General features: G+C 42.9%; 7 protein-coding genes across 7 annotated transcripts; 5 read left to right on the top strand and 2 right to left on the bottom strand.

Moving 5' to 3' along the window:
• Positions 1-321: 321 nt before the first annotated feature.
• On the top strand, positions 322-1,953 carry F5147DRAFT_769760 (uncharacterized protein; the record flags this gene model as incomplete). Its single annotated transcript, XM_041441071.1, has 8 exons — positions 322-391; positions 652-692; positions 767-935; positions 986-1,172; positions 1,356-1,483; positions 1,541-1,606; positions 1,661-1,741; positions 1,790-1,953. The coding sequence occupies 8 exons, from the start codon at positions 322-324 to the stop codon at positions 1,951-1,953; spliced, it is 906 nt and encodes a 301-aa protein (XP_041297021.1).
• Positions 1,954-3,274: 1,321 nt separating this feature from the next.
• Positions 3,275-5,287, bottom strand: F5147DRAFT_649680 (uncharacterized protein; the record flags this gene model as incomplete). Its single annotated transcript, XM_041433361.1, has 5 exons — positions 3,275-3,866; positions 4,501-4,734; positions 4,838-4,923; positions 4,978-5,186; positions 5,266-5,287. The coding sequence occupies 5 exons, from the start codon at positions 5,285-5,287 to the stop codon at positions 3,275-3,277; spliced, it is 1,143 nt and encodes a 380-aa protein (XP_041297020.1).
• Positions 5,288-6,033: 746 nt separating this feature from the next.
• Positions 6,034-6,207, top strand: F5147DRAFT_551332 (uncharacterized protein; the record flags this gene model as incomplete). Its single annotated transcript, XM_041430410.1, has 1 exon — positions 6,034-6,207. A coding segment is annotated over one exon (174 nt), but the record flags the coding sequence as incomplete, so codon positions are not given.
• Positions 6,208-6,518: 311 nt separating this feature from the next.
• Positions 6,519-7,060, top strand: F5147DRAFT_569827 (uncharacterized protein; the record flags this gene model as incomplete). Its single annotated transcript, XM_041430970.1, has 2 exons — positions 6,519-6,698; positions 6,749-7,060. 2 exons carry the CDS (start codon positions 6,519-6,521, stop codon positions 7,058-7,060), a joined length of 492 nt encoding a protein of 163 aa, XP_041297018.1.
• A 1,214-nt stretch (positions 7,061-8,274) lies between these two features.
• F5147DRAFT_758686 (uncharacterized protein) lies at positions 8,275-13,117 on the bottom strand (the record flags this gene model as incomplete). Its single annotated transcript, XM_041440410.1, has 21 exons — positions 8,275-8,759; positions 8,796-8,925; positions 8,980-9,173; positions 9,216-9,228; positions 9,283-9,470; positions 9,520-9,677; positions 9,799-9,855; positions 9,895-9,966; positions 10,084-10,249; positions 10,425-10,470; positions 10,515-10,699; positions 11,012-11,229; positions 11,476-11,609; positions 11,665-11,729; positions 11,760-12,075; positions 12,127-12,141; positions 12,380-12,545; positions 12,766-12,782; positions 12,836-12,925; positions 12,956-13,024; positions 13,076-13,117. The coding sequence occupies 21 exons, from the start codon at positions 13,115-13,117 to the stop codon at positions 8,275-8,277; spliced, it is 2,826 nt and encodes a 941-aa protein (XP_041297017.1).
• Positions 13,118-16,730: 3,613 nt separating this feature from the next.
• Positions 16,731-19,938, top strand: F5147DRAFT_743745 (uncharacterized protein; the record flags this gene model as incomplete). The annotated part of the gene is made up of 10 exons (XM_041439624.1): positions 16,731-16,752; positions 16,784-16,886; positions 16,911-17,111; positions 17,167-17,737; positions 17,784-18,175; positions 18,228-18,378; positions 18,408-18,820; positions 18,876-19,047; positions 19,105-19,186; positions 19,271-19,938. 10 exons carry the CDS (start codon positions 16,731-16,733, stop codon positions 19,936-19,938), a joined length of 2,775 nt encoding a protein of 924 aa, XP_041297016.1.
• A 2,505-nt stretch (positions 19,939-22,443) lies between these two features.
• On the top strand, positions 22,444-23,544 carry F5147DRAFT_769755 (uncharacterized protein; the record flags this gene model as incomplete). The annotated part of the gene is made up of 4 exons (XM_041441070.1): positions 22,444-22,578; positions 22,637-22,811; positions 22,879-23,214; positions 23,288-23,544. The coding sequence occupies 4 exons, from the start codon at positions 22,444-22,446 to the stop codon at positions 23,542-23,544; spliced, it is 903 nt and encodes a 300-aa protein (XP_041297015.1).
• Between the last annotated feature and the right edge of the window lie 1,370 nt (positions 23,545-24,914).

Genomic DNA, 24,914 nt, shown 5'->3' with positions numbered 1-24,914 from the left:
CGGAGATGAAACTCATACGGAATACATTATCAAGACGGAAGCAGAGATAACCGAGAGCCAGAAACACAGGTATATCCTAAATGGGGTAATGTGCAGGTGCACAGGAATAGTTTTGGATATGACCACGGACAAGATCCGAAGGTCAGAAAGCCAGGGGTTCAGATAGGATATGGATGAGGTTTGGATGAGGGTTGGGTGTGGATTGGATGTGTGAACTGGATTGGGTGGGGATCATATGGATGTCCGGATATATGAGGATTTGGACAAGATATCATAGTGGAAGTGAGGTGTAGAATCTGGTATATGACAAGCACCCGTAAAATGTCCAACCGAAAGGTTCATTTTTCATCTCCTTTGGTAAGTGGCCAGGAGCGCAGCGCTGCTAACACTGGTAAGTCATATTCCGAAGACGAATATCAAACTGCCTTGAAAGAATGGTTGGGTGGTTTTGTTCCCATAGACCAGTGAACGCCCCAAATGGTAAGCCGCTGCTTCGGCAATGGGAAATTTCGAAGCAAGTTCTCTCTTTTCGGTCAAGCTTCTTCAGTTGTCAAGTACTAAATATATTACAGAATACAACATGAGTCCAGAGAAGTGGATCAGCGACCTGGACATGTTCATTGGACACTCCACCTCTGATCACTTTGACAGGTGCTTTGCCGGAGTGGACAACAGCATCCAAGAGCTATCTGGTAAGTACTCCCAGTATTCCATCCGGCATATAATTGACTTTGCAACATCCACAGCTATGTTTCACAACAACTAGGCAAAATTGGATGTGCCAACATCTCTAGAGTCCCAACAAACAGACTCCATCATGCAAGATGATGTGGACGAGCTCGTTGAAGATGGCCCATCATACAATCTTGGGTGGGCAGATATTCTGGCCAAATCTGCAACTGCTGTCTCCACGTCAGTGGATGATTTCTCTACTGGTAAGTTTGTTCCAAGTTAATATGTCAATGACATACTAAATACCGCACAGGGCCTTCATATGATCTCAGATGGGGTGCCACTAAAACATCCAACATCGCAGCAGAGAACATGTCGGAGTTGATCGATCCGGAAGAGGGACTGGTGTACAATTTAGGGTGGGGTGTTTCTGACATTTCATCCAGATATCGGATTGATGGCCGCATGGAGGTGTTGGATGGTGGAGATGATGGACCAATGTACGATCTTGGGTGGGGTATGGGCCTTGCCATTGAATCTTCTCCCGGTGATGTACAAGAGACATCAAGTATTGCGGGCGATGATGACAGTCTGGTATACGATCTTGGATGGGCCCAGATCCACGAAGAGCCCTTCGATTGCAAGAATGAAGATGGTTGACAAACTGACAAACCAACGACCAGACCGGACAACATCATCGATCTTTGTGGTGATGACAGACCTGTTTATAATCTCGGATGGGGATATGGACAGCAAGAGGTTATTGAGCTGTCGGATGACCAACCCAATGATGACAGAAATGTCAATGAAGGTATGTCTCCAGATTATGGCAAGACATCCTATTGATATCTTTAAGGCATATCATCAGGGTTCAGAAATCCGGTACATGGAGATATGGACATCAACCAAGATTCCAAGGAAAGCTCAGCCATCAGTATGTGTTGGATTGTATCTCTATAGAACACAAGCTAAGGTTAATTATTTGCAGAAATCATAGAAGATGATTATGAAGGCACCCAAACTATTCTTAGGGTGAATTGCCGACTGAAGACATTTGGTAACACCTTGAGTGAGTGTATTCTCTGAATTATTTCTGGACAACACTGATGCTTCCAAGCTGACGAGCACATGCATGCTATGATAGAGAACACCACAAATGGCTTGACAGCATCTCACGCACCAGCTGAGATTCTGTTAGAGAATAGGGACGTTCTCAGAGGTTATGTGGATGCCCAAAAACAGGTGACCAATGCTGAGAGGGATATTTGCAGGCTGCACTAGCTCATTCAACTTCAATGCCATGCATTCAAATCAGTTGACTGAGTCATCAAGTTCTTAGAAAATGCATAGTAAAATCCATCATGTAGTTGGTTCTCATAGTCATTATATACTATTATACAAAATATGAAATATGGACCATAAAAACATGCACTGGATTCCTGAACTTCAACACCCAACAAAGTTGGTTACATATCTGGAGTTCGGTTTCTTCAATCGTTTCGGAGGCACATTGACCGTTTGGCTCCTTGTACATTTGGCTGGAGAGTCCTGCAATTCATCCACTGCAGGTCATTTTTTTCCCCTCGGTTCAACACAACCACTGTCCTCCAGCACATTCTTCTTCATGGCAGGTGTCTTGACCGAATTTAAACATCCACCCAATGCCATCTTTAGTCTACCAGCGGGATGGGATGCCGGTGTAGGACTTGGAGTCCTTGTGGCCTTGTAGAGGTCTATTTTCCAATGCATGTTGAAATGCTAATCATTACCCAAATCATTCCCTATCATATCCGACTCAATACGCACCAAACCCAAAAACATCGGACATTGGACATTGGACTATTGGATATTGCATGCACTCATCCTTCCTATGTCCAGTCTCATTGTGCTAGCCCCACTAGGTGCGTAGTTACTTGTTTTCACATCCCTAACATTGTTGGCCACATTATTACATGTATTCCCATAGTCTGCAGTACATCATGTCTTATTACATAGGACATCAGACCCGAAATATTGCCCTACTACTTTCGCCTATAGGGTTCCGTATTTCTACGTATCTACATAAATATTGGACTCCCCATAGCATCATCATCATCCAAGTAGAGGAGAATCATCTCCAATGCTTAGGGGTCAAACCCAATATTTCATAGTTCTTAGTTGACATTGCGAATATCATCATTCCTTCACTGTCTGTATCCATCATCAGAATTATTGCGCATACCACTCGCTTCCCCAATGCTCACTATCACATTACTATTAGTTTCTGATACACTAAACCCAAACCCGAAAACCTGAAAACATCGGACCCAACACTTTTGCATCAGACATCATAATTATAGCTTCGGACATTGTTTCCCACGCTTGGATTATTGACCCCACATCACTCACTGACCCCCCAAACTATTCCCAGACTGCAGACCCCTGGGTCAAACACACTTGTCTCACCAAGCATAGCAGACTAGGCAGTGCAAGACCACAACATAAAGATATCAGTTTGGAGCCATCTTTGTATAGCCCCACTCTGTGTAGTATACCTACACCAGTCCCACTCTCCTGGGATTGTCGACATGAGGTTGTGGGTATTGGAAAGCTGATGGCTCTGTCATTCTGGTTGCATCAGGCACAGCAGAGCGCTCATCCATCTGGGACCTTCTGGTTGGATGTCCATGATCTGGTTGTTTGACCAGCGTGGGCCTTGTGTTGTTCTGGATGACCATTTTTTGATGAGGCCATGGTTTCTCTGTCTGGACCCGATCTTCATGTTCCTTGTCCATGCAGTGCAGTGGGTCTTCTTCTGTATATTCTGTGGTGGTGGTAGGAGTGAGCCTCCCTTGCCTGATGTCCTTCCATGCATATTCACCAGGGCTGTCATCTCGATTTCATCGGAAGATGACTCGCTGGCATGATCTGATTCAGCAACGTCCATTGACATTCTGACTTTCTTGCTTAGACAAGTCTTTCCTACCTGCCATTTGTCAGTCTTGATTATATGCCCCTGAATTTGAGCATCTGCATCTTCAGAACTATCTGACTGAGCAGTCGCCTGCACCATTGACTTTTTCCGAGATTTCATCTGAGCCCCACTTTTCACTTGCTTGCCCTTTGTTGGCAGTTGGGCCATTTTGGCGACAACTTCCCGCTTGCTGTGCCATCTCACCAGAGGTCTGACTTCCTTTTTGGCTTTGCTCCACCACCTGTGGAATTCAAATATGGTGTCCCAGCCATTTTCCTGTCGGTCATACCAGAACTCCAAGAGCTTAGTAGCTTCATGTCAAGTCATCCGGGATTGTTCCTGGAGTTTCCTCCCCTCCGGTAGGTATGGAGGAGGGATTCACTCATCCTGTCTTGATATCACTTCCTTCCAGGGCACTGGTTCCTTTGGGTCATTGCTGCAATCCTCTGCAGATGCAAGTTAGATAGACATAAGGCTCAGATGTGTTCCACTGACAATAATGCCAATTCAAGAAAGCTCAGACAACTGCTTTCCAGGTCTCAGAATCCATTTCAGAGAAGTCTGGAAGGACCAGAAATTTGTCATCCCCTATTTGTAATATATAAATCTTGTCCTTCCTGCCCTTTTGAATGACGCCATCAGATTCGATTTCCTTGTCTTCCTCACCTAATGCCGGTGAGCTTGGCCTTCTTCCAAGAATGTCTGCTGATGCTCACAAAACTGTTTGGATACATATGACTTCTACTCCGGCATGATCTCCTTCCAATCATGGATCCTCTCGAAAATTTCCCTGTGGCTGATCTCCTCATTGTGATTATGACTATGGATTTGCATGACCCATGATTCTCTCTACTAAACCGATATATCTGACTTACCTTGAAACCATCAATTTCCCCTCCTCATCCTTCCAAGCTGACAGGATGAACAGCCACATTCCGGCTTTCTTAAACATTTTGCTTGCTACATACTGGAGCAAGTCCTCACTATTCCACCTTGCAGTATCTGCTTGGACATCCAGAGGGACTCCCTGCATATTCCATTGCCTGGCCATAACGGTAGCATCTTCTATCTCCTTCTCGGTGAGAGAATTTACCATGTCCATCAGATACCTTGAGTAATGTTTCATCATCTCTGGTTCACTGGGATTTACTCTAGTGTCATTCTGAATCTTCTTCAGAAGCTCCTTCTTCGGGAGAGCTCCCACCACCATACGGTACATCCACTTCCTCCCGAGATTGATAGAAGCTTGTAGTATCCTTCTTTTTTTCTCTATGATTCTGCAGCCATTTTCGGTAGACCTGGATATTAATAATGTCAACAATTATCTACAATTCATGGCATGACAAGCTCACCATCTTTCGGGACCTCAAGAGATTTTTATCCATCTTGGGCGCCTTCAGCCGAGCTTCTGTTGTGGCATCCTTCCAGATCACATTTCTCTCTTGACTTGAAGCCAAGTCCCATTGCTCCAAATATGACTCCAGAACAGCAACCTCTTCTTCATTTAATGGCACTTGCTTCAGAGGCTCTTCATCTGACTCTAAGTTGCTCCCTGTTATGACTGAAATGTGTGAATATGAACAAGATAGAAGTGTGAGAGAAGGTTCAAAGAAAAGTTTAATTTGAGCAAGGTTGTTTACAGTTTAGATTATTAATATCCATGGGACACACAATTACATGAAACCGGGCCTGGACAAACTAGACTAGCATTGCCTGGTGCAAGGACATTTAGCAAACATCCCAAGCCTTACCTTACAATACATTTGATTGACTTGATACATATAGGATCCATCCTACTGTTGTATTAACATCCTTACAATGTCTGAGCCAATGTAGCATAACAAGTCAAACAGGAGCCAATTGAGGAAAGTTCATAACAGGCATTTATGAAAATCCCAGATCAAATATCAACCATCACATCACTTTAACAGACCTCAACATGGGCAAATCAAAGGCAAAGGAAGTTACACCTCCTGGAACTGTACATGTGGTGAAATGGAGTAGGAAAGGAATAACTCGTGGCATCAATGGTCAGTGGGTACCAGTGGAGTATATGAAGCCAAGCAAATCAGTGCAGTCATCATTCACTAAGTTACCCACCAAACAATCTTCGGATGGATTGATGCATAGGTTCTCTGAAGACTTTCATGGAGGATATGATGACTAAGGAAGCATCAATCCCATCTGATTTCCAAAGGGCTCAAGAAAGAAAAAAGAAAAACCTTGGCAAGTCAAAGTTTACCAAATTTCATTGATATCAGGCTCATCCCACTTGAAAATACTAGACTCCAAACGAGTATCTTCGGCAGTGGACTTTGAGGACACATGATTATCTGAAGATCCTACTAGAATGTGAGGCACCACCTCCGAACAGGATGTGCTGCTTGTGTGATGGAGATGGAACACAAAAGTGCCATGACTGTCTAGCTGAGCCCATATTCTGCATGAGGTGCTGCCAGACTCAGCATTCCTTGCTTCCTTTCCACCAGATAAGTCAATGGAACAGAGATTTCTTTGAGGAGACGACTCTTACCAAGTTAGGGGTGAAGATTCACATTGGCCACAGAGGACAACAATGCCCCCACCACTGTTGGGAATGGGAAGACACTGATGATGAGGTAAGATCAGCTGCATCCTTGGCCTTCGGAACTCTGGGAATGAGTGAGGTAGGAGACACCAAAGGAGATAAGATTTTCTGGGAATTTTATATAGAAGTGCTGGAAGAGATTGATGATATGGAGGATGTATTTACTGGGTCCAGAGATCCAACTATCCACAAAGGACCACTGGAAGTGAACATACTGACGTCAGGCAGATGTCAGATGACAGTAGTCGACACTTCGGGGATTATGTTATGTCAATCTGTTTTTGCTAATACCCCAATGTATTTATGATGGACAAGCAGTTATTCGAAATGGGCCTATTTCCAGCATCTTTTACTCACCCAAAGACTGTGTTCACTTTTGCATTGCTAGACAATTTTATTCGGGGCAACCTGGAGTGCAGAATGGGTATGAACTATTACAGCAAACTCAGGCAAATCACATCCAACATGTTCCCTCATTTAGTGCCAGTAAATTCTGTTCCATTAGGGTTATTGCTGACTCAAAAATATTTCAGTAGGACCAGTATGGGGAGTTATTGAGAGTTGCCAGACAGTGGCACCAGCTAAAGCTATTAAAGTGGAACAGATTCAGCCACAAGCAGAGAGACCTGAATGATGGTGAGCTGGCTTTGTTCTGCCTAGCATGTTTGCAGCCAGGAATCAATGTCACTTTGTCCAATGAATACAACACTACCTCAAAGTGGCTATACTCCCATTCCCTCATGATGGATGGAAATTTCAAAGATGAGCATCTACACCCAACCAACCTGGAAGATGAAGTGTGGTTAATAGAGGAAAAAGGCTTTATGGTGGTGAGGGTCAGATACTAGGCTCATTGGGCCATTGCTGAGGATTCACACATCTTTCAGTCATATGGTACTGTAAAACCTGGTCTACTGGACACTGGCCAGTGTACGTATACCCAGGATCGGCTGACTATGTAAAATATGTGCAGGCCAGTGACTCTAGTATAAATAACAGATAGGCCAAACACTGTAGGGGCTAATGATAGCTCTTGAATTAGTATGGTTTTGAAGGCACTTGAAGACCTCCATCCTCCAGTACATAATAATGATAATGTCTAAAATACAGTGTGATGTAAACAATTTTGGATCAGTATGGTTTGAAGGCTCTTAAGATGAAGACCTCAATCTAGTCACCCACTAAACTATCCAAATATTATTAGTATTTAAGTTGGATCAAAGGATTGGGATGAGGTTATTACCTTTGATCCAACTTGAATACTAATGATAAAGGCTAATGAAAAAAATGATATAAAACCTACAAAATCTGTGCAATACACTAGTAGTACAGTTGTGACCCACAAAACTGTAACACATACATGTAGAGGTAATGAGCCATCCTCACTCTGCATATCACTGTGATGGTGAATCTGTGAATATTGCAAAATATATACAATGGCTAGGGCATCAATCTTGGGCTATTCAAAAATCACTGTACACTATGAAGGCCAGGTCATACATATTCTATATCTAGTTATAGCCATTGATAGTGTACAGTGAATTTTGAATAACCTAAGATTCTGTCAGTCTGCCCCTGGTATATATGAAGAGGAATAGCTGTCCCAAAGGTCAATACCGGCCAGCCTAGTATTGCATTCTATGCAAATGGGCCAGCTGCATAGGTTATGACCTATAGTTCTATAGGCTGGCCCACTTCTACAATGTATAAAGGGGACTGGCCACACCTATAGTAACCTATATCAATACCAGCTGTCCTAGTGTTATGTTTTGTGCAAATGGGCTGGCTGCATAGGTTATGACCTATAGTCCTATAGGCTGGCCCACTTCTATAATGTGTAAAGGGGGCTGGCTATACCTATAGTGACCCATACCAATGAAGGCCGGCCTGGTTGTGCAGTCTGTGCAAATGGGCCGGCTGCATGAGTAGTGACCTATATTCAAACATGTATGGCCAGTGTTATCTTGAATATTTCTTTAAATCTCAAGTACAGATATATAAAACATTTAATAAACTCTAAGCTATTATAATACAAGATGTATAGAATGATATATCAAATATTTTAGACATTGTACTTCTTTGGAGGTGCTTTGTCTCTGGCAAAATGATAAGGTGGATCAGGAAAAAAAACTTTCACCTTTTTCTTAGATAGTTCCTCCACATTTATAGCAGGCCACTTACCCTTCCCTTTGGCATGGGATTTTCTCACCCTGGTGTCCACCTTGCTTGCTTTCTTAGCCAATCTTGTTTCTTCCTCGACCCTCTTCTCATCCTCAACTCTCCTTTTCTCCTTCAACTTTTTGTTCCCCTCCAAATGCCTCTTCTCAATGTCTTGCCTCACAATGAACAACTCTAGGTTCTCATCTTTCAGCATAACTTCAACTTCTGCCCCTATCCCTATGACCTTTTCCTCAATCTGGTCGCCCATCTGGATGCCCAAGATAGAGTTACCCAAGTAGTCAGATACATCATCTCCAGCTTCATTGGCTTCATACTCCTGAGCATGATGACACTCATGAAGTAGGGGTCCGATTTCCAGGCTCACAACTATGCCCCATCCATGAGAATTGAACTAGTAGTTACTCAAATGCTCCAATGTGGCTGAAGTGATTTTCATATTCTCATAGATGTCTTGAGGCAGATATGCCTGAGACCATGTCCAAGAAGCCCAGACAGGAAGTTGCTGTTTCCTTGACTTTGAATCTATTCTTTGCTTTAGAAAAGATGAAATCAATGTAAAATCACAAGGTTAAGAAATCTGACATACCGGAAGCTTTTGAACCACAGTAAGAAGACATGAATATGAAGGGACAGTAGAGAGAGACTTGAGGTAAGGGACCATGTCCCTAGCAAGATGGAATTTGGGGCTGGAATTAGCAATGGTCGGAGTCTCCACCTCGACTTCATCTTCATCTGAAGAGCTTTTATCATCAGCGACCTTATTCAAGAGTCCTTCCTTATCTGAAGAGACTTCAACATAGGCAGGCTTCTTTCTTGACTTACCCTTTGCAGCTCCCTTCTCAGTGTGAGCATCATAGAAATCAGCTTGCCTATATCCAACAAAACGTACAATCAGCATGTCATGACTAGTACAATCTTTCCAGTGGGAGTATATCACAGTGATCATGTCCTTTTGCAGGTAGGAAGGATCCCTAATAACAACATTCTCAGGGATGCATCCTGAATCAAGGTAGTAATTGGGATTATTAGAAATCTCACCCCAGGGCACTGGAGCCCGAGGATTGTTGGTGATAACAGCTAGAGCAAGTGAGTAAATGATAAAATCACATAAGACAAATCAACTCACTGTAGGCCTTTCGAAAGACAGTCTGAATAAGCTGTTGCCTGTGCTTGAGCTTGAGAGATCCAAAGCCTGTGGGTAGGCAAGGATAATCATCATCATTGACCTCAACAGTTAGATCTGAGAGATCATTTTCATCATCATCCTCTCCATCGGCTGATAGACTTTTAGCTATCATATTAAATTAAAAAATTAAAAAATACATTTACCATATTCTCCTTCAAGAAGCCAGTTGGCAAGACAATCTTGAGCATGTTCTGCCTATTTCCGATAGTCTTTGGTCACCTGAGTGAAAGGTTTTTTGGTTTTTCGAGGTAAAGTCTCTCAGCTTTAGAAACAAGTCTGTCATTATTAACAATATGAAGCATCAAAAACACTTACACAGTAGTTCCAGGAGCCTTTCCCTCACCTCGGTCATAGGCTGCAAGGATGACAACATGCAATCCCATAGTTCTCCAGACCATGTCCATAAGTTCTCCATCATTTTTTTCTAGTTACGAGTATGGTATCTGTTGATGTATTATTGAGTTATGTAGCATGTATACCAATAGAATGTTAGGAAAAAAATACCTGTCCTTGGTGTCTGCAGGAGGTCCTTCCTGGTTCCATTTTCCTGCAACTCGCTCGAGCTCTCTCTTGACCTCAGGGGACATGGCTTGGTGCCACATGTAGGCCAATCTTGTCCTCTGACCCATAGACTTTGAGTTGGAGGTATCTCTGTGTTGCTTGTCATATTCTGCAAATTCATCCTTGAATAATTTTGGACAACATCAAAACTAGAGAATTCTATCTTGTACTTCCTAGCATCCTCAGGCTTATCATCTTCCCTCTGTCTCACCATCTCTACAGTCACAGCATCTGAAGCAGATCTGTCCTTAGTTCTCCCTCAATAATCTCTTCCTCTGCCTTACGATCCTCATCATCTTTCAGAAAGTCCAAATAATAGGCACGAACAGCCTGTATTGATTAGATTAGTATAGAACACAATTATAAAAGCTCACCTTTTGCAGATTTTTCTCAGGAAGCATGATACAAGGGTCTTTGGCTGCTTCACTGCTGCCTATAGCATCTTTGATTGTCTTGAGGATGTGAGCCCTGATGATAGAATTTCCTTTGGCTGCTACAAAGGAATCCTTGTGTTCATTCAACACATTGTTAAAAACAAGAGTCCAGCTGGTCATTATATCTGACAAATAACAATAACAGGGATGCAGGCCAGTACAAGTTTGCAGAATGTACTGTTGGACAAGACTTCATTGTTGAAAAACTCAACATTACAAATATAGTCATGTGACATCTATGTTGACAATTTTCACTATATTTAAAATCCACAAAGTGCATCTACCAAAGTTTCATTCACAAACAACCAAACATTATTGTCTAAAGCTAAGATATATATGAAGTGACAAAATTTGAGTAACCAAAGTAAGAAATGTACATAATCAAGTCAACAATGACTTCAAAGGTACATGCATCCATGAACACTCTAGCTTCCTACCTAGCGTCAACATGGTGGCACCTTCAGGAGGTCTGAAGCTGAAAGACTGGATGTAGGTGTCATTCTTGCACTCAAAGACATAGACCTTATCCTTGCAACCTCTAACAAAGACTGACCTCCAAGAATTAGTCCACCAACAGCTTGGGTATTGGATTGACAGGAAGCCACTCCAAGGCTGGAAGTTCACATCAGCCCATACAAACTTGGAGACCTTCAGACTACCCTCAAGTGGTGTCAGTAAAAAGACATTAGTGTGGCAACCAAGTTTGTAAGCTTGAGCCAGCATGTCACCAAATCCAAGGACAATGGGGCAACATTCCACAAGGACTTATTCAGTGAATGCCAGGAGCAAATGGGACACAAAAGATGGTCGAAAATGTGCAGCGTTGAATGCAACTGTGGCAGAGAGCTTGTGACTGTTAGAATGTCAGATAAGATAATAAATGTAATGTAAATGAACTTACTGAAGTACTGTGCATTGCAATCCTGCAAATGAATCGCTGTTGTTGACAATTGCACCACAGCACAAGAGCCAGAGGTAGGTTTCGTTGGCATGGTCCAGGAGAGATTGCCATAGACTAAAGATACCATCCAAGAACTTCAAGTCAGTAGTTAGTAATCAGCTGCAGGATTTTTTTTTTTTAAAAACTTACATCTTCAGTTGGAGTGCCAGCATAGTGCTTCTCACCATCCAAACTGTACCCGGCAAATGGGTCACCTGAATCATTGTCAGTGTGAGTTGATATACCAACCACTGCATGTTCCCACACAAACATGTTTTTGAGGTCCTTGATAATTTGACGGACAGTTTTGCAGTAACCGGACACATCAGAGACAATGTTGTAGGCAATTTCGTGATATTCAATGCTGCCACTGGTAAAGTAGGGCTGAAGGAATGAATGAGCCAAGGAGAGAGGGCTGGCCATAGTGTCGAAGTCGACAAGGATGAGATGTATGAATATGACCGGTGCAGCCAAAAGTTCAGCGAGTGATGAGAGCTCAAGGGAAGTGTGGACCTGTAGAAAAGACTCAAGGATCGGGACACCATTAGTGTGATAGAAGCCCTGTTATAGTATTAGTTGTGAATGAACAGATAATGAAAACAAAACACTTACATAGTAGGGTGTGCCCTACTGTTCCATCGCAATGTGGCAACATATGCATCTAAAAGAAATGTCCTCGCCAAGGATCATGTCTTCAGTGCCCAGGGGAGTCGCATGCATAGGTGGCACATCACTTTGGGGCAGTGGTTGCACATAAAGAGAGTATTCTCTTTAAATGATGCAGAGCCATCCTGGCAGAGGATACAGAACTGTTGGGGGAAAGAAGGTACATTAGCACACATACAGCAAGAAACAAAAGACTCACCTCATTGTGATGAACCAGTTTGGACATCTCCAAACTTTGGCTTCCATCCAGCTGTCCTCTAGAAAGGCTCTTAGCAGCAGTCCTGAGTATCTTGAGGTGTATGCACGGCACTGAGCCACCAGTACACTTCTTTGCAGTGTTTTTGGTGTGTGTTATGATAGAGAACCTGAAATTGTAGTCAGTATGCCACAGCGCCACACAACAACAAAAACTCACTAGTAACAAAAGAGACGTGTTCACAAGAGATGCACGTCCACAAAATGTGCATTGACAAAAGGTTAAACTGAAATTGTAGTTAGTATGCTACTGCACCACACAACAAAAACAAAAACTCACCAGGAACAAAAGAGACACATTTACAAGAGATTCACATCCACAAAATGCACGTTAATGAAAGGTTAAGCTGAAATTGTAGTTAGTATGCTACTGCACCACACAACAGAAACAAAAACTCACCAGAAACCAAAGTGACATGTTCACAAGAGACTCATGTCCACAAAATGCGCATTGATGAAAGGTTAAGCTGAAATTGTAGTTAGTGTGCCACTGCGCCACACAACAACAAAAGAAACTCACCAGTAGCAAAAGACACACGTTCACAATAAACATGCATCCACAAAACACATGTGTTGATGAAAGGTTGACCTGAAATAATAGTTAGTATGTCACAAAGTCACAAAAACAAGAAAAACTCACAAGTGATGAAGGAGACGCGTTGAGGAAAGGTTGGCCTGACATAGTAATTTGTATGTCACAGAGTCACAAACAAAAGAAAAACTCACAAGTGACAAAAGAGACGTGTTCACAATAGAGACACATCCACAAAACATGCGTGTTGAGGAAAGGTTGGCCTGAAATAGTAGTTAGTATGTCACAGAGTCACACAAAAACAAAATAAACTTACAAGTGACAAAGAAGACACATTGCAGGTATACAACACAGAGTGGGGCTATACAAAGATGGCTCCAAACTGATATCTTCATGTTGTGGTCTTGCACTGCCTAGTCTGCTATACTTGGTGAGACAAGTGTGTTTGACCCAGGGGTCTGTGGTCTGGGAATAGTTTGGGGGGTCAGTGAGTGATGTGGGGTCAATAATCCAAGCATGGGAAACAATGTCTGAAGCTATAATTATGATGTCTGATGCAAAAGTGTTGGGTCCAATGTTTTTGGGTTTTGGGTTATTGGGTTTGGATTCGGTGTATTGGAAACTAATAGTGAGCATCAGGAAAGCGAGTGGTATGCGCAATAATAACGATGACGGGTGCGGACAGTGAAGGAACGATGATATTCGCAATGTCAACTAAGAACTACGAAATATCAGGTTTGACCCCTAAGCATCGGAGAACAACTCTCCTCTACTTGGATGATGATGATGCTATGGGGAGTCCAATATTTATGTAGATACGTAGAAATACGGAACCCTATAGGCGAAAGTAGTAGGGCAATATTTCGGGTCTGATGTCCTATGTAATAAGACATGATGTACTGCAGACTATGGGAATACATGTAATAATGCGGTCAACAATGTTAGGGATGTGAAAACAAGTAAGTGGGGCTAGCGCAATGAGACTGGACATAGGTAGGATGAGTGTGTGCGATATCCAATAGGCCAATGTGAAACCCGATGCAATGTCCAATAGTCCAATGTCCAATGTCTGATGTTTTCGGGTTTGGTCCATATTGAATCAGATATGATAGGGAATGATTTGGGTAATGATTAGCATTTCAACATGCATTGGAAAATAGACCTCTATGAGGCCACAAGGACTCCAAGTCCTACAGCATTCACAATAGACAAGTGTTGACACGAAAGAAACACATTTGTGGACCAAAAACCAACCACAAATGTGCACGTGACATCTGGCAAACAAGAACAAATCAACCAACCATACATCAACCATTTACATTTCTCCCATGGTTTGTTTGTTTCAACTTCAACCATGTATACCATCGCCACCCATCTTACTTTACCCCACCACTTCTGTGCATCTGACCTTTGGCTACTTGCAGACTGCAGCTGCAAGCAGTCAAAGGCAGTGCTGCAGTTATATCAAGTCATCAAGTAAGTACTTTTTACAACCGCTTTCCAATACTAATTATTTGTATACTTGTTGTGGTTAATAACTGGCACACTATCAAACTTTTTTGATAGTGCACCTGAGGTCAGTCTTTTTACAGTGCTTCACATCACTAACTGTTTGTTTATTCAGTTGTTGATTAGCTAGGGCGCCTCAAAGGTCAGTCCTTTCATTCCGCCAAGCGGCTGACTTGTCTTTAGTTTTTTAGATACATTCTTGGCTGTCCATGTCCCCAGGGACTGGCATCTTCATATGTCTGTCTATACTAACTTACTCTCTAGTTCTGTATGCTGCATTGACTTTTCTGGCTTGTTTTTGTTTTCTTTTCAAGTCTATTCTGTACTAATGGTGTTTTTTTTCTAGCTTGCTCTCACACTGACTTTTCCAGCTTGTTTTTCTTGTCTTTTCAAGTCTATTCTGTACTAATGGTGTCTTTTTCTAGCTTGCTCTCACACTTTGTCTGGTAGCGGTTTTGTATAGGTAGGTGTTGTTCCAATATTCAAGATGATACTGATTTTCACCATAGTTTTGGTGATCTGCACTTGATGCACCTGCCATCTTTTTTTTGTTTTGTTTAATATGGTAAGTGTCACTTTAATATTCAATATCATACTGACTATCACTATAGTTGGCTGATTATTAGTTTACTTTTTTACTTTTCTTCATTTACTGTAGGGTGCAAGGCTAGGATGAAGAGGGCCCCTCCATCCCTGTCTTGCATCATGTACCTTAGTTTTTTTTATCTTGATTTTTTTGACTTGCACTGTATACTTTCCTTGGTGTAGGACTTAGCATAAATGTATTACCCTTTGATGGGCATATTCTGGTTATGTGACTCATAACTTTTTGCCCAAAAATTAAGTTACGTGAGAGTGAGAGTGATTCAAGGTGACATGCACCTGCTATGATATGCAGCTTCCCTAGTATTGAAAATTTAGCCTCACTGACCACACCTCAATTAAAGTAAGTTTGATTGTCTACCTTTTGAGCCTCACTCATTTTAGATGCCCATTTTCTCACCTCAACCTCACTATTATATAAGCTAATAAGGATGCTGTAGGGGGGGGCCTATGGCATGCTAACTAGCACCGGATCTCCTAATCCTCGCACCCCATCAGTACCACCTAGAATAAAGCCTTAATTCACTTTGTGGATTTTCCAAGAACAGTAGCTTATGTGAGTATGTCATGAGGCATGGCCTCGTGAGCACTGACTGACTATTACCGCCTCCCTCGGCAAGGTCCATGCTGCCGTTTATATCATTCTCGCTGCATAATTAGCCTTGCTCGCCATCGTTGTCGTCAAACTCAACTAACTACTTTGTTTCTTGACCTTTTTTCTTCTTTTATTATTGATATACTCATTTATATACATGTGTTCACAGTGCTTAAATGCTCTCGCTCACTGTCTTTCATGTTGTGCTGGGTAAGTTTCAATTCTCATGTGACTTTGTTGATATCATGCCTCACCAGTATACTCACACCATCTGCTGTACACACCTAGGCCACCCCGCTGCCATTGCTGGCAATTGTTACGACAAACGGTCGTGTGCGACTAGGATGATCTAAACAGCGACAACCACGACAGTGGTACCGAGTGCTGAGAGTCGTCGGCCTTTACAGACAAGCAAAGGTTGCGTACTCGAACGTAGCTCGTGGTGGTTAACGAGGGGTTATGCTGAGATGATAGCAGGGTTTACAGACAGTGAGAGGCGTCACTGAAGGTACGAGTCGATGTCGAGCAGGTAGCTTTAGCGGGACAAGGAGTTCAAGGGTAAACCTAGTTGATTAGACTAGTTTCTGGGTTGTACCTAGTAAGATTAAAGTAAGGAACGTCTACTTGTAATCTTCGACCTTATATAAGGCTACTCTATCGTATCTAAGCTCAGCTCGAAGCTGGGTTCTAATCTGCTTATCTACATGAGTCAGAGATAGCGTCCATGAGGCGGGCTTCTATCGTAGATAGGATCCACGTGGTATCCTTCTATCAGTACATGAGGCAACACGAGGCTTGCCTTCTATCTTGATAACATAAATAGGTCTTCTAGACCTATGTCGTCATGTCATGTCATGTGCGGTCCAGACCGCTTATCTAAGCCGGCAGTTGCCGCTTATCGTCTATCATCATCTATCGTCGTCTGTCGTCTACAGAGCTGGTGAGGCTCCGGTATCGTCTATTGTCTATAGCCGTGCGGGTGGCAGAGGGCTGTCTGCTGGCGGGGGACTCGTGCCATGTTACTGTAACAGCAATAGTGAGGGCCTACCATCTACAATGCCTCCTGCAAGGAATTCTCGTGCTGTGCAACTTGTTGTTGGGTTGACCAGGTCTACTGCAAGGCTCACATCCAAGGTGTTATCGCAGACACAGCAGATTGAGGACCAACAGTGCAGACGAGCAAGGTACAAGGCCAATATTACAGGTAAGAGAGTCAATCACCACACTTTTTGCCAGACTGACACTGGCTTTAGGACTCAGTACCGAATCTCAAACAATACTCGCTGACATGCAACATGAACCTGTGGACAGCGTGGCTGCTGGAGTGGATGATACTATGAGTGCCGTGGATGATGATTTTCAATGGGAAACGGTCCCTGATGACCTCAAAGACAATGAGACCTTCATGTTCACTGTGCGAGACCTCATTGGTAGTCAGTAAGTGATATCATTTTTTATTGTGTCGCTCATTTACAATTTACAACCAATCCAGGTGGCATGTATACAAGGATAAGCGTGGATGGCGCCAACATCTCATCTGCCTTCATGCAAATTGGACCCCAATGGTCGACACACTCACCTCTGGATATCTTAAGTGGAAATATTCACCATTTCCTGAAGAAAGTGAACCCTGTCCCTACGATTTCTTGATTAATGTCATCAACATATACACACTTGTCACCACCGCCAACATCTGCTGTGCACCAACTGTTGAATCTGCTGCCAAAGCCTTAGTTTTAAATGGTTATCTGGGTGCTACTCCCCATTCTCCAACCATCACCATTTCTCTGTCAACTCTTGAACTTTACAGGCATCTGCACCTGTGTAAACCTTCGCTCAGTGTCAAGGCATTCGCAAAGGTGATTTGTGATATATATCATGTATGTTTTATAGAAATTCTGATTAGTATTGTATCTGATATTGAACTTTGTACTGCACTTGCTGATACTTTTGACATTTATCTTACAATCCACCGCAACATTGATATTCAAGTTTCAAAGGCCCTCGGATGTGATACCAAAGACTGGCGTGTGCTTAACGCATGTCCGCCATGCACATATGAGGTGTGTAATCTGGCATAATTGGATATATTCTAACGTAAACTTCCAGCTGAAAGATGAACCGGAACTCATTTACTGCTGTATGATTGTGTTTGATGGCAACAATTTGCTATCACACATGGCACTGCTTGGACACTGTGAAGTCAGCGATACACGCAAGTTTCAAAGCAACTACTACCTCGAAAGTGACTATATTGAAGTCTATGCATCTCCATCCCACATACAATCATCAGATGATGAGAACCTCAACCTTACAGTAGAGGACCCTGCTGCTTCCAATATGTCGCAACTTATGTCATCATGCACTGACAACTGGAAAGCTGCTGCAGCAGATGCGAAGAATAAATCCTGGGGAATATTTGAAGAGATGGGGATATTTGCAAGTGCTTGCCATCATGGTCTCATACTCTGGATTGCAGACATGATTTGTAGTGGGGAACTGTATGTGTGATGACCCCCATTTTGTTTTATTACTCATAATGTATGAATTTAGTTTCAAGTACCCTCTAGCTATTGTGAGCCAAGCTCTTGAGACCCTTGCACCACATCTTTTGATTGGATATGATGTTGGCTGCAAGCTTGCCATAACAATTGCCTCGAGCGCATTAGCACAGAAGTTCAAGGATGCTGAATGCCGTATGTGTGTTGACGCATTCCATGAGTATACCCACAGCTACACGTGCCAGATCAAAACCACCCTAACATCATCAAAGGCATGGGAATCAAAGATCTTGCTACCATGGAATGCATCTTTAGTTCATCCAATCAACTTGCTGCCGTCACTCGCTATGCTTCAGCATTCAACCGCTGTGTCCACATAGACTCATTCTTCAAGCAGTGGGATGAGGACAAGTATCTCAACCTTGGTAATATGCTTTACAGAAATTATGTTCAAGCATGCCAGATCATTGATGAGCAGGGAGTCGCTGTCTGGGAAGCCAAGGTTTTGCTTGGCATTTCTGATGATGACATCAAGACCTTGTCTCTGGAGCAATCACATTATCTTGCTACAGCAGGCCATGAAGTTGAGTGGAGTGTTCATGCCGTTGCATATGTTGAGCTTCTTCAGAAACTCAGGGAAGCAAGGTAAGTTTTGCGATAGATTTGAGTTTCGCTAGCCATAATTTTATGACACGTTCAGAGCTGCTGCTGAAAATGCTTCTGCATTGTTCCTGAATGCTACACCAGTAAATTACGAGTTTGTCGCATCATCAACCACTGGCACTTCCTACTCTACCAATCTCTCAAAGACCCGAAAACTAGAGATGCAGCGCCGACACACTAATGAATGTTATGACTTGATCCTGCAAGATGTCATTGCACTTGAGTTGAAGATGGGAATAGCTTGACGATGGGAACTGGCAGATCAGCAGTACCTCACCACCCTGAAGTATATGTCGCAGCGCGAATATCATCGTGCACTCGATAATCTTCAAAGACTTGTAGTCCTTCGTCTCTTCGAACTCCATAAACTGAATATTTCTCAAACGGGCCAGTAATGTGTTTTGTATATGAGACCTGCTAACTGTTCCGAAGGTTATCACATGCGCACACATATTGCCAAGTCACTGCAGGCTCGCTACAAGGCAATTCAAAATGCTGTCAAGTCCTACAATGCAGCTGCTCTTTCCCTCGACCCACCGGCACCCACACTGGACTGGTCCAAAGTCTCACACTATAACTTCCTTGAAGAGTTCATCCTTTTATGCGAGACACATCAGGACATTCACACCAAACACTGGGCTGAACCTGCAGTACGTGAAGTGATGAAGCAGAGCCTTCACATCAAGCACGCCCATGAAGAAATGCACCATTGCAATGTTGAAAGTCAACGGCTACATACTGCCATTGTTGATAAAGAAAGGCACTTCGCTCAGGTCATATCCAAGGCCAAAATTGCAGGTGATCCTTTGTGTGGAGCACTTGAAGAGTTCTGCCAATGCCAGCTGCACATCAATGCCCATGTACTTGCTCATTTGCAAGACTTATATTCACTTGATAGATTTATAGGCTCCTCGACCCCTGGTGTCAGCAAGAACACTTCAGATGACATACAAACCTCTATCAACTTGCAGCCTTTAGTTAATTTGGAGCATGAGAGTGCAGAAGCAGATGAGAACAATGATTGTGAAGGACTCAAGGAAGATGATGCCATTGCTGGCGAAGTAGGAGGTCTACTCAATTACATATCCGAGTTACCATAGCAAATTTGTTTGATACCCGATGGTGATATACAGTTGGTACTCTCACATCAAGTCTTATACTGCAGAGCATGCAACTTCGCCTAGCACAAGCACTGCTGCTGAGCAGGCTTTCAAGTTTAGCTTATGACATCATCCCAAGGTTCAACCTCCAAGGTCACAACAGACTATTTGGAGGCAGCAGTCATAATTGTGGTGCTTATGACCACTGCCTCCAAATAGTCTGTTGTGACCTTGGAGGTTAAACCTTGGGATGACGAAACCAACATGCAAGTACTCAAGGACTCTTAATATTAATTATTGTTCATGTTACATGACAAGAGACACTCATACTACTAGTATGACTGCAACCTAATATTGTGATGAGTTGTTTGTATGGCTCCAATCACTCAGATCACAACACATCTATCAATTGATTTATCAGCAATCCTCACAACTACTATTCTCATTCACTATGTCTTTGTTGAAGTTGGTCGTAGCTGTCCTTGGTGGTAGTTCCCCTGGCATAAAAGACTCCTGGTGAGTTTCGATTTTCCTAATTTTATCTCACTCATCTCATTGACTCGGACATGTTCAAAAGGCCATTAATTGCATCCAGAATTGATACATCTCCCTTCCCACTAGCTATCCAGTGTCTCTTGCAGGACCAAGCACAGCATGTCATGAAACTCCAGAATTCACTTGTTAAATTTATTGAGGAAAATTCGGCTAGTTCTATCGTCCATGCATTAGCTTCATCTGTCATATCCCATGTTCTGGACCCAGACCAATCACACAATCATCTCCAGACTTCCAGACTTCTGGACTTCTGGATCCGGTTAGCTTCTATCCTCTGTGCCTTTTCCCTTTAGTATTTCCCTTATCAGTTAGTGTGCTTTATTTTTTGTCCCCCACCCATTTCTGTCTTCATTTTACTAAGTTCTGATAGACTAGTGTTAGGCGTTCCACATGCTCCGTCCATAGCCTCGCATAGCCTCGCACTGCACTGACTGATTCTCTGTTATGTCCTTCATAGTATATAAACCCTGTAAAGTCTCTGTATTTCCTCAGTTTGAATATTATCTTAGATTCTACTCATTCTCTCCTCCGTTCGACTTGAGTCTCTTCTCGTCATCTCTGACAGTCTTAGGATTGACTCCTATCGACTTACCACCTCCGCCTCTACCTTAGGTAATCCTCTGCTGTTTCCTTTCTAGTTTGGACTTTGTCCAGATTAGTCTTATCACTTGTTTCTGAATGTCCACCGGAATTCCCACGCATTGGACTCCGGACTCCGGACATCATCTGTTAGCCCTCAGAAGTTAGGGGCACGTACTCGGGTAAGGGGCGCAGCGCACAAGCTGAAGCCAAGCCCTTCAGATACGACCCTTGAGCATGTTCTTAACATCATCCAAGGATGTCGTGAACTTTTTTCCCGATCAAAATGAGTTTTATGGCATCATTTATGGACAGAAAGTTGGTATATTTATTCAAAGGTATGTCTCGAGTACTGTTGTGTTGCAGAATACTCATTCCATCAATGTTACAGGATAATGGCTCTCGCCCAGGTCAACAACCCTCAAATGTGCGAGTTCCAGAAGTTCAACACCCTAATAAATACTCTCAGCTTCGTGATACTTAAGAGGAAGTCCGAGTCAATCTGCAACATCAAGCACAACCTTTCATCTCAGTCAACACACACTGCTGTACAACACCAGGTCGTCTTTGAGTCCTCTGCAAAGACATGTCACTTGTCCGTTCCTCGAAGGCATCATGTTACGACTCAACATGCAGATAGTATGTTCGTCCTTTTCATACCATTGACTCTTTCTTATCATTCACAAGTTTCAGAGCAACTTTCATCTGTGTTTTAGGACCGGCTTCACCTGCATGCTTCCTCTGATTCCGTCTTTCAATCTGTCAGCTCAGGCCTACCTACAGCTTCACCACTGCCCATTGTTCTCTCCAACCATAAGTCTCCTACTAGCACTATCAGCTCGAGCCTATCCACTGCTTCAAGTTTACCACCCATCATTACCTCCCACTGTGATTCTCTGTTCTTTGTGATGCTGGATCCCAGCTGACACCAGCGCTACATCAAAGTCACCGAGTCTAGTTCATGGACACTGGCATCACTGCATGAAATGCAAAGTGTGGCTCCGCACTAAGGCTGAAAAGAAGGCACTTACTGAGAAACACAAAGCTCACAAAAGTGCATTTAAGGATGCCCTCGCAGATGCCCAGGACTTGGTCATGCAGGAAGCTGTCAAGTTGCACGAAATGTTTCCTGACAGGACAGTTAAGTATCATTTTGAGGCGATTTTACAACAGACACACACCAAGCAGAAGAGTTGAAAACCAACACGTTGGAATGCATTCCTTCGTTCTGAGGTCAAGGCAATGAATGCAGGTAATTTATTTTGTTTTTGATGTTGCTTAAATTTGATTTATCATACAGGATGAGAACCCAACAAGCGACATGTCAAGGCTACTGAGGTTGGGCATGAAATTGCTGGGAAATGGAATGCCATGTCGCCGCAAGAGAAAATTGACGCAACTAAGGACCTTATGGAAGATTTAGAAGAACATCGCAACAACAAATCTTTAAAGAGCCACAATGTCCCCATCAGTGCCTTTTATGACATCCGTGCTACGTTAGACTCTGTAACACAAACAGTACATATAAATAGTTATTCTAGGCACACTCTTATATTATACACAGCTTGCAAATCTCTCTGCAAGGACTGGATGTCATACTGCCCTCATTACTGTCCGAGGGGACCTGGACCATTATAATCGTCCTTATGTCTACCTTTCAGATGATCATGTTGGAGACTTCTTTCAGCTTGCTCTCAAGGAGACACCCTCCAACTTTGCGACACGCCTTGAAGGCTACTGTACTTCTGGTGTTACCAGTACAAATTGTTTTATTCTCATGTGTTTTTATAACTTATTGCTCTACAGGTGTCATTTCTAACTACAAGAAGTCTTTCCTTCAACTTAAAAGCAGGACATCTGCACTTACCCTTAATAAGCTTTGTGAAGCAATGCAGGTGCCCATCCCCAGGATGTATTATGTAAATTTTGATGAGAACATTATTGCACAACACAGTGTAGTTCTTGAAAACTGGCCACTGACAAAATTTGCAAGTCCTGGGGACATCGGCTTGATGGTGGAGGTTAAAATTGTGTATAATGCATTTATGTCTGGTGCAACAAAATTTCGCAAGTTAACGGCAGCAGAGTGGCAAGAATGGGAAGAGGCTAGATTCAATCAGGACCTTGAACATACAGAGGAAGGTGCAAATGACGGTACTATGTGTTGTATCCTGGTCTCACAGCATCATTTGATTCTAACTATGGCATTGTCTAGGTGAGGATCCATTGCCTGCATCTACCTCACAGCCAGTGTATGCTAAACCCGAATCTGCACCTATGCAAAGAAAGCAAGCTCACAACGAAGTAGATGGTGGCATCATGCACATCATTTCGGGTATTTCAGGCATGGGAGGGGATAAGGTCTCTGTTGCTAAGAAAGCCCGCAAGACACGCTCTGATAAAGGCACAAAAGAGGATCGAAACAGCGCACTGATCAGGCAGGAGGGACTGCTTCAAATTGAACATAGATAGAATACTTGTGCATTGCAACTTTGCTAATACATCGTGACTTTGTGCTGCTATATGAATATCCGTAAAGTATCGTACAAGTACCAATACTAGAGTGGTTTGGGTAACATACTGAAGGCCTGCTAGATGCTGATGGCCTTGAGGAGAAAAAGCAAGATACTCGCTAGTGGTGGCAATAGTGGGAGTGGCATGGAGTTGAATGAAAAGTTTTCCCAAGTCTCGGTAGATTATCAGCAGCATCCGCATGCTAATAAATGAACTCACTAGTAGCACAACACGCAACACAATGACCAAATGTTGGGGAGGACAAAACAAGGCTCGCTGTGGGATGGGTGACAGTATGCGGCAGTGTATTGCTAAGGAGTTGAATGAAAAGTTTTCCTAAGTCTCAGCAGATCATCAACATCATCACATGCTAATCAATGAAACAAACTCACTAGTAGTATGACACACAACATAATGACCAGAAGTTGAGGAGGAAAAAACAAGGCTTGCTGTGTGTGTGGGTGATGGTATGCGGCAGTGTATCACTAAGTATGATTGGGTATTATTAACGGTTAATGTTGACAAGGTCACATGTGAGTCGAAACTTACCTAGTACAACATGGAAGACAGAGAGCAGGGATCAGGAGGCATTGTAGATGGTAGGGAAGGCCCTCATTGTTGCCAGCGATGGCAGTGGGGTGGTCTAGGCGTGCACAGCAGATGGCATGAGTATACTGGTGAGGCATGATATCAACAAAGTCACATGAGAATTGAAACTTACCCAGCACAACATGAAAGACAGTGAGCGAGAGCATTTAAGCACTGTGAACACATGTATATAAATGAGTATATCAATAATAAAAGAAGAAAAAAGGTCAAGAAACAAAGTAGTTAGTTGAGTTTGACGACAACGATGGCGAGCAAGGCTAATTATGCAGCGAGAACAATATAAACGGCAGCACGGACCTTGCCAAGGGAGGTGGTAATAGTCAGCCAGTGCTCCTGAGGCCATGCCTCATGACATACTCACATAAGCTACCGTTCTTGGAAAATCCACAAAGGGAATTAAGGCTTTATTCTAGGTGGTACTGATGGGGTGCGAGGATTAGGAGATCCAGTGCTAATTAGCATGCCATAGGCCCCCCCCCTATGGCATCCTTATTAGCTTATATAATAGTGAGGTTGAGGTGCACTTTCTATGTCCATGAATGAAAATAAATTATTTTTGTATAGTTAGGGTGAAATACAATGTTTCTGTTCTGAGCACATCATTTTCATGAAGGGGCAGGGCAGCTGCACCCATGGTGTCATCAGTGAGGTTAAGCCAGTCTCACTGAGAATACCTCAATCTAACAGCCAGTCTTCTCTAGTAGAGTAAGTTAGATTAT

The sequence above is a fragment of the Suillus discolor genome (genome assembly GCF_016758755.1).
Source record: "Suillus discolor strain FC423 chromosome Unknown F5147scaffold_8, whole genome shotgun sequence".
NCBI classification, from domain to species: domain Eukaryota; kingdom Fungi; phylum Basidiomycota; class Agaricomycetes; order Boletales; family Suillaceae; genus Suillus; species Suillus discolor.
This window is presented reverse-complemented; position numbering and strand designations above follow the sequence as displayed.